The 9580-nt window shown below is 47.8% G+C and overlaps 1 protein-coding gene across 1 annotated transcript in view; it reads right to left on the minus strand.

Annotated features, from left to right (window-relative positions):
- Positions 1-9523, minus strand: part of LOC102750996 (NBPF family member NBPF6-like) — a 33475-nt gene extending 23952 nt beyond the window's left edge. Inside the window, 5 exon segments of the mRNA XM_081817112.1 lie at positions 1434-1464; positions 1560-1774; positions 3511-3864; positions 4631-4727; positions 6656-9523. Of these exon segments, the coding sequence (XP_081673238.1) occupies positions 1434-1464; positions 1560-1774; positions 3511-3864; positions 4631-4727; positions 6656-6833 (875 nt within the window). The 5' untranslated portion in view covers positions 6834-9523.
- Positions 9524-9580: the final 57 nt, after the last annotated feature.

Genomic DNA, 9580 nt, shown 5'->3' on the forward strand with positions numbered 1-9580 from the left:
GCACAAAGCTGATATGCATCTCACTTTGGGTTTAACCACACAGGAGACAACAGCTGATTACAGGAATCCCTGGGTTTGGTCAATTCATGTGTGTCCACGTTCTGTAGGTTATTCAACATGAGAGGGAGTAAGAAAGTGAGACCTACACAACTACCACATGAAAATAGATGACATGGTTAAAGGGCATATTCTGCTATTGACTGAATGGATGGAATAGTTCTAGGCAGCACTTTCTCTTTATCCCTGGATGTGAGGTCTCCAGAGGTCACCAGGAAAATTCATAGTCCACAGTCTTCAGAGTAACCTGGGGCATGATGGGTGTTGTCCATTTCCTTCCCCAAGATCATCTTGACTTTCTGAAAATAAGTTCCAAGACAGCAGGTCACACTAAGGAAATTAAACTACCCATATTACTAACACAGTGACCACCCACACTGCAAGGACATCAAGTTTCTCAGGGCAAGACCCTAGTGTTCTGACAGGGATATTCCAGGATGCCCAAGGTTAAGTCTTTTTTTTTTTTTTTAATTTTTTTATTAGACAGAGAGAGAGTACAAGCAGGGAGAGCAGCAGAGGGAGAAGGAGAAGCAGGCTCCCCGTTGAGCAGGGAGCCTTATGTGGGGTTCGATCCCAGGACCCCAGGATCATGACCCGAACCGAAGGCAGACGCTTAACCGTCTGAGCCACCCAGGCACGCTCCAAATTAAGTCTTATGAGCAGTGCACGGGACTGCTCCCTGACCTACTGCGGAAATTCATTCCTCGTCCCCTACAAATTATCCCAATATCCCCCTCCAATGGGAGTCTGTAAAAAGAGTTCCTAATATATTTTCCCCAGAGGTCCTGGGGAAGAGTCCAAGCACCTTCTTGGAGTGTTGCTGCAAAATGGGGTTATTCCATGAGATATCATGGTTCTTGACGCTTCACGGGAATTAATACTTGAGACTAGACTAATGAATCCGTTGTAGAAACCCTCAAATCAAAAAGAATCTTTGGTGTTCTACTGACACAAAAGCCATTTGTGGTCTGAGTGATGCCAGAGCCCGGCTTTGCTTCACAGGAACATACATACAAGGTAATGATACAGTTGTTTGCAGATGACCACTTGGCTAAGTTGAACCAACATCGAAAAGATAGTGCCTGGGACTGAGAGCAGTGAAACCAGGGAAAGCACCTTTCCTGTTATGCAGGCATGGGAGCCAACAACATTGGACAGGTCTAGGACCTCGAGAGATATTGATCCTAAAGAGAAAGTATCATTGCATGGAACAAAAGACATTTGATCCAAGGAGGGTATCTGACAACACTTTGTGGATGTCCTACTGAGGTGGGTAGAGTTTGTCGCCCCTGACATAGGTGCAATGGCCTGACCCGGGGGCCAGGGTGGCAGAGGCACGGCCCCTGCCTGGGATGGTTGAAGGCTCCCTGACCCACCTGATGTCTGTGTTTCCAAATCCATTATGTCCTGATTTAAAGCAATGTGTGTCTGTAACGCCTGTGTATAGAGATGACCTTCCTCAGTGTGGACAAAGTATGCAGAACAAACAACATGGACATTACCTGGGGGACCACGTGGAGTTTCATCCCCTTGGGTGTGGGAGCACTCACAGGCTAAGTCCAGAGCAGAGCCGAATTCCTGTTCATCTAATGGGAATTCGCCATCACTGTAGGACTGGTCGCTCTCACAACCTTCTTGCAGAGTTGAAGGAGTCAAAACACACTCATCCACTGTGTCCTGTAGGACTTCCTTCTTTTCAACTTCCTGCTGCTCCATGCTGTGCCGGGTAGGACAGGAATGACAGGAGATCAAACCAGGAGGATCAGACACTGTGGCTTCCTAGCTGGCTTCGATGGGAGTTAGAGGGAGTGGTCACAAAAGGTAAAGGGCCGCCGGCTGGAGAGGGAACAAGCACTCCATCCTACAAGAGGCAGAGTGTGGCTGCCTGGTGCTGGGAGAGTAGCAGCAGCAGATCCTCAGAGCTCCGCCACAGAAGCACTGACCAGGAATGAGACTCCACCATCCCAGTAGGGTGCAGTCACAACATGAAGCACAGATGGAGAGCAGACCAGGGGCAACCACCACGTGCCTGAGTCGGGGTGACTTTAACATAGATTGATCAAGTGCTTACAGCTCTGGAGTCCCTGTAGACCTTCTAGGCACCTTGGTATTAATAGTGTCACATGACACCCCAAGTTCTTGGGTTTTGGTTAGGTACTTCTCTTGGTGTTTAATTTTGCTAGTTGTCTGTTTTCCAATTCCTTGGTTAGCTACCTTCCTACCAAGGACCTCAGAGAACTGTATAGGAAGTACATATGCATCTCCTCTCGGTGTCCATTTACAGGAAAGAATGGGTATTTTGTACCCACGGGGAATCCTAAGGCTGGTGAATTCTTCTTGGTCTTACACCACCACAGAGACCACAGACAACCAAGCTAACAGGGCCCTCCTTTGTGGACCATCTGCAGTTTCGCTTATCCTTGCATCTGACATCTGTGACTCTCCTGACCTCACTCACTCTACTTTCTGAGACCCTGTCCATTTTTACCCACACGTTATTGGTTCCTGAATATTCATTGTCACCTGGGAGTGAGGGTTTCTTGTTCTTCTTCATCCTCCTCATCCTCATAATTCTCTGCAAATAAATTCAGAAATGTCCCGTCAGCTATTTCCCATATCAGCACTCTAAACACAGTGGCTTCTATGGCCCTAGAGACCTAAGGGTCTATGCATGACTAGGTACTCTACTGAGTTTAGGGCACTGTCTTTAAGAATTGCTGTGGCATGGATTTCTGATGCATCAGGCAGTGTGTCTCTGATTCTGAGGATCAGCATCCCTGAACCTGGGCAACAGGTTTTACTGTCTCTTGTTGTCCGTATCAGGGGCTGCTTGTCAGCTTGACTTCTGCAAACTGTGTCTCGCAGCATGCCGCAGGTCCCGCCACGGCCACAGGCTCTCTGTGCGTTCACAGCTCTCACATAGAGCCTCCTCCTTGCCCTCATGGCAGGACAACCACCCTGTCCCTCATCCCTCCACCAGGGACTTCATGGGCCCCCATGGGGGCTTCAGTGTTATCAAGGGGACATCTGTCTATGAAAAGTGTTCCAGTCTAAACAGCGCTCCCACCTCCAAGTCCTACTGCATCAAGTACCTCGTCCAACTCCACACGGTCAGGAGCTTTATTTTTTCCTGAAGTGCATTCATGAATTTTCCCTATCTCATCACTACAGTGTCAACAGGTTATTTGATATACATTACAGATGAGGAGACCGATATGGAGAAAGTTAAACTCACTTTCTCGCCCACAGTTAATACAGACCGCGCTGAGTCTGGGAACCTCCCACTTAGTGCAGGGACCCTTGCACACTAACAAGCATCCTCCTGTCACATTCTGCTTTCTGGGCTCAAACACCGGTGGAGGCTGCCTCCTGCCCCAAACGCTGCATTCCCTCAGGGAGGAAGCAGACACGTGGAGAACCACGACCTCCACCCTGTGCATTTCTCCTCTCTGTTACCACCTTCCAGTCCCGGTCCTCTCATGGCCCCACGCGCGATGGGGAACCCAGGACAGCTGCTGCAAACAGCGTGAGGGCAGGTGGGGAGTCTCTTGTGAGCCCAGGGCCTTGGGGCAGCTCAGGGCATCAGGGCCTGTGGCCGCCTTACCTGCGCTGAGCTTTCGGACAAGGCACTTGGGCAGCCTGCGCCCCTCAGCCAGTTGCTCTTGGAAGCCCGGCCCTTGGGGATGCTCAGAGTCACCATGGGTTAGGAGGTCCTCGAGGTGCTTATTGAGTAGTTGGGAAATGTCTTTCCCTTCCCATAACTTCTGATACAAACGGGTCAGCTCTTTAAGTAGGATATGACATAGCCTAAGGTGGGACAGAGAGAAAATTTTAAAATGCAAAGAGTTGAACAAAGGATTATAAGGGCTTTCGTGGATATTTCTGGCAGAATTTCCCCAAAGGAGCCCTCGAAGCCGAATTCACACATGTGAGGTGTCGTGCCTGTGGCAGAGAAAGAAGAAGGTAAATCAAGGCCTCCTGTGTATCAGACATGCTCCTGTGAGCCCCCGCACATCCCCTGCATCTTTTCCTTCTGTAAACAGAGCCAGGGGTCCTCCTAAGCACACGCCAGAGACATGTCCCTTCAGCTGCTCAATTCGGGGACACCCATTTCCCTGGAAAACTACATATAGGGCAGCGTGCAGTGAAAGGACACAGCGCCAGACACAGAAGGGTGGACAGGACAGCTGGTGTGAACTGGTGAGCTCAGGAGAATGGCAGGGTCAAGAGGACAGCATTGTCTGAAAGAAAGGATGACAAGCTGTGGTCAGCCAGCTCGTGACTCTGTGAAAGGTAAGTGAGGTGGTGATCTCACAACACTGTGAATGTGTTAAATGCCACGAATTATTCCCTCGAACTTGGTGACTTTGATATTTTTTTCAAAGGAGAGAATGAGGCTCTGAGTCATTGGAGTCCATCATTTACCAATCACTGTTGTCTTAGTTGTTTTAGAAACATTTGCGTCACGTGCCTGCCATGACGTTTCTGCCCTTTCCTGGCCCAGACTTGTTGCTGCCCCAAGTCAGAGATGCCCACGGCTTCCCTGCAGCCTCCCACACGGAGCCCTCCTTACCTGAGGTTCTCAGCCACCGTGTCTGCCCGCTTCCCCTTCTCAAACCGCACCTTCTCCCCCAGCACGGATTCGATGATGTCGGTGGACTCTTCACACTCTGAGAAACAGAGATGCCTGCCTCAGTGGAAAGCTGGACATGCTGCTGTGCTCGCTGCCTTCACGGGACGAGGCAGGGTCCATCCCGGGACAAATGGAACCCCGGCCACCAGGCTCTGCGCTGGGAGCTCCACATCTCATTCCTCAGCCTCCCAACTCCAGGGCAGTCGATTACTCCCTGTTGCAGAGCCCAGGAAAGAAGAGCCCCAAGGCACAGAGAGGAACTGGACACGGTGATGAACTGGTATGTGGTGGAGTCAGACTTCGGGTTCCCCTGATCATGGCCACTCTAGCAAGCCTTGCAGCCTCCTAAGTAAAACACTGAGCAGGGACATGACATAAGCCCCCCAGGACTACAGGACCGATGGGTCCCCTGAGCTGGGATTTCTATACTGAGCAAGTATCTCAAAGGTAAAAATTCCTCCGGTTACACTTGTGGAAACCACAATGCATAAAACCAGAAGCACCTGAAAGGAATATGGCCAAATCCTAATACAGTTTGTGTTATGAGAAGCAGTAGAATATGAACAGAGTTACATGGTTCCACGCTCTGCTCTTAGAGCTTTACAAGAAATCACTCAGTATTCATTCGGACTCAGAGAAGTAGGTCCCACAACAGTAACACTTTAACAAGGAGAAAACTGAGGCACAGGACGATGGGCGGCATGGATTTGAGTCCAGGAAAACCGGCGCGGGGCCCATGCTCTTCACCCCTGTGCTCTGTTACGTCCACCCCAAGCCCTCGGCTGACATCTATTTGCATCATCTTCACAACTGGTTTCCCACAGTTATGTGATGATTTTCAGGAAAGTTGTGAACAAAACTTTGCTTGTCCTTCCCGGGAAGCGCATCATCTCTTCCCTTTCCTAAAGAGCAGGCCTCAGTTTTTACTTTTCCCTGCATCACTCGTTTTTAATTATACCTCCCCTGGTTGTACTGAAAGCAAATTGTGAGAAAATGACCAAAATTCGGGCTCAGAGTTGTCAGGATTCCTTCCTATCCCTCGGCTTTGCACGTGCCCCGTTCTCATGATCCTTCTGTCACCGCAGGCCCCTCCTAATGAACAGGCAGCTGAGCTCCCCATTTCAGGCTGCCTGTGGGGGAGGGCCTGCCCCACACCCTGCCTTGGGTGGTTCCCCGGGATGTGGTCTCCCCCACTCACCCTCATTCTCACTTGGCCACGTGTCTCCTGGCCCAGGCCTGGACCTGCTGGCCATCCTGCATCTCTCAAAGTTCCCCAGCTCAGGGAGAGACAGAGGAGGTAGCACCGATTGTCTGATGTTCCCTGAAACACCCTCACCCTTACCACTGGGTATCAAATGGCCTCCGTGGACTCAGGAAGCAGAGCCTGTCACGGGTTCCCTCTCACCAGGGGAGTCACTGTGTGGATGGCGTCACTCATGGATACCACGGTTTCAGGGGGGAAAGGAGACCTCACTTCCGTCTCCTTGAAAGCAGGCAGTGTCACCTGCTCCCGTCCCCCCTCCCCGCCTCCGCGCCCATGTGCACCATCAGCATGTTTCCGCAGCGTAACCATCTCGGTGCTTTACCAGTGGGACCTCAGAGAAGCGGGACCTGAGAGAGTTCCTTAGTCCCTGACACTTAGGCCAGCAGTGATGCAGGATCTGATACGGCACAGAGACCATCCTGAGAGGACCAGGCATTTCTGTGTCTGCACCAGGAAGCAGCAATAACTGGGATGTTCACTCTAACCCCACCTGACATGTCACCGTTAACCTATTTGTCTTCAGTTTTCCCATCCTCAGCAAACTGAGGGTAAATGCCCACTTCTACCTTTCCCAGATTGTGGTCAGATGAAATTTATCGTGACATTGGAAATAGAGAAGACAGCATCTGGAGAGGTTTTTAGTTTCTCAGAAGGAATACAGACAGCCATCTCTTTGGAGACCATGACCTTGTAGGACTCACTGTATTTCTGCAGCTGGTTGGCCAGGGAGTAGGCAGTAGCTTCGGATATCAGGAATTTCTCCTTGAGGTCTCGGAAGTCCTGCCGGCTTTTTTCCAGCTGGGATTGAAGCTCCTGGTTGATTTCCAGGAGGCTGATTTCTGCCCCTGGATCAGACAGAGGGCCGAGAGGTGCTGCCATGGTGACGTGTGGCCGAAGAGGAAGAGCTGGGGACTGAGGAGAAGAAACCCAAACACATGATGGGTTAAAAACCAGTGAAATCAAGTAGGTTTAATCAGGCCTGAGGGGTGAGGATACAGGAAGTCTTTACTTACTGTTGGGAACTATTGGAACAACACCCCACAGCTCTTGAGAGTCGGTAACCACAAAAACAAGGTTCAAGATGCCAGAGCTGAGAGCCGAAGGCCCTGCCCCTAGCTCAGACTCCAACTGGAACCACAGAGGGAGCACCCAAAATGCCAGGTGACGGTCTGCACTTGAAATAACAGAATTGGAACGTCCGGGGTGTCATGGAACCTGGGGAGCTGCTGCCTTCCTGTTGCCGAGGCCATGTGGATACACAAGGCTGCCTGGTCCCCCTGAAGGTCCCCACTGATGGGGACCACCCCTCACTGGCCACTCTCCCTTGTTGTCTACCCTTGTGCTAATACCACAGTTCCCATCTCGTTCTAAAACATTATCTCAGCATAGTTCTGATTGTTCATTCTTGTGTGTGTATAAATCACCAAGGCAGAAATAGTTTCCCAAGTAGTTTTCTTCTTTGTTCATCTTTATTTATTTGAGAGAGAGACTGGGGGGATGGGTAGAGGGAGAGAGTGTGACAAGGCGCTCAATCTGACCATCCCTGAGATCATGACCCTCGCCTAATCCAAGAGTCAGATGCTCAACCAACTGAACCACTCAGGCACGCCTCCCAACAGGTTTTCTTAAGGCTGTCATGAACTCATCCCACTTGCCTTTAAGGTAAAACGGATCTGAAGACGTTTCCAATAAGGGATAGATTCCAATGTCTTACACTGTCATGATGGTCTTCCCTGTGTCTTTCTAGTGGTTTTTTTTTTCCTCTGTCCACTAAAAACACAAGAGAAGCATCCTAGCACTTCAGTTATCTTTGTTTTCTTTGTATTTGACAAGCTTTTACATTTATTTGGATCTTCCTCCATTTACAATACATTCTTAGGATGTATGTAGGAAAGGAAACGTTCTTTAAAGCAAAAAAAACCCCCCCCACACACAAAAGCCAAAACAGAGGAGAAAAACCAACGTTAATTTATGCAATTAATTATGAAACTGTTTCCTGTTCCAACTCCCTCGGTATTCTTCTTCCTGCATCTCTGTGTTACGTAGGGTTCTTTTCCCCTTATGTGGACATATATTTTCAATTTTTTTAGCTAACTACCTAGGAGTGGAATTGCTATGTCATGTGTAACCCTATGTTTAACTTTTTGAGAAACTGCCAAACTATTTTCCAAAGCAAAGCAACTACACCATTTGACATTCCCACCAGGAAGGTCTAAGAGTTCCATTTCTCTACAATCTTCCCAACGCATGTATTGTCTTTTTTTTTTTTAAGTCATACTAGTGGGGGGAAGTGGGATCACACTGTGCTTTAGATTTGTATTTTCCTAATGACTAATGATATTTTCATGTATTCGGTGTTGCATTGGTATTATCCTTTAGAGAAAGTCGACTCAAACTCTTTTTCCCATTTTTAAATTGGCTTTTTACTGCTTAGTTGTAAGGGTTTTTGGTTTTTTTTAATGTATTCTAGATAGCAGACCTCCATCAGATATACAATTTGCAAATATTTCTCCCATTCCATGGATTGTCTTTTCACTTCCTTGATAGTGTCCTTTGAAACAAAAAGCTTTTAATTTTGATGAAATCCAGTCTATCCATTTATTCTTGGGGTAGCTTGTCCATTTAAGAAACTGGCTTCTAGCCCCAAATCATGAAGATTTATAACTACATATTCCTCAAAACATGGCTTTTGAATGAGAGCTTTCCTGGGTTGTAATGGGTGGTGGACATTATTTAATAATGTCTCTTGTCTGTTGATTGATATTTCTCTCAATTGATACTCATGTGCCTGTTTTCCCTCCTATGGAGCATGCCATGGCCTGTAACAGATTTTGGAAATGGTATCTGTCGATACCCAGCTTTGTTTCAGGTGAGAGTCCTGCTTATATAGTTGAGCTGGTCTTAACCTCACCCACAGTTTCACAAATTGCTCAGGGCCTTTAGAGGTGAGTAGTTGATTATCTTTCTGAGGAACGCTTGTCCAGGAGTCCAGATCATTCTAGGTCTAGAATGGACTTTCTCAGACCCCTCCAGACCAAGAAGACTGCAGGGGTTGGACCTGGTCAAGACGTTCATCTCAGGTCTTAATGGAAAGTAGACATGCTTCAGGGTTTGGGGAAAGTTGTTCAATACAAATTGGTTCCTCTCCAATTTTCTATTATATATATGATTTCTTTCTAGAAAAGTTGAAAGGGTATTTATTTTAGAACAACTTGTCTATTCCTTGCAAATTGTCTGTCTGTGCTTTTAAAAATGTATAAAGGAGAATTCAAGGTCAAATATATTCTTAGCAAAAAGTACGGTTCATGTACCCTTCTGGGTGATCATACCGAATCCTATGAACTATCTTATTATTAAGATGCTATGCTTTTTCTGATGAGCAAAAAAAAAAACCTCAGAAAAATTACAAAGCTTCCCAAGGCCACATATCTAGTGAAGAGAGGAGGGAGCCATTAGAATCCATTTCTGGGGGTAACATCCAACTCTTGATCTCAGTTCAGGCCTTGATCTTAGGGTCGTGAATTGGAGCCCTGGGTTGGGGTCCACTAAAAAAAAAAAAGAAAGAAAGAAAGAAGGAAACCAATCTAGCAGATATCCTATTGGGTTTTCATATGCTTATTAATCAT

Source organism: Leptonychotes weddellii, chromosome 4 (assembly GCF_054177405.1).
Source record: "Leptonychotes weddellii isolate Sample4059 chromosome 4, ASM5417740v2, whole genome shotgun sequence".
Classification (NCBI taxonomy): Eukaryota; Metazoa; Chordata; class Mammalia; order Carnivora; family Phocidae; genus Leptonychotes; species Leptonychotes weddellii.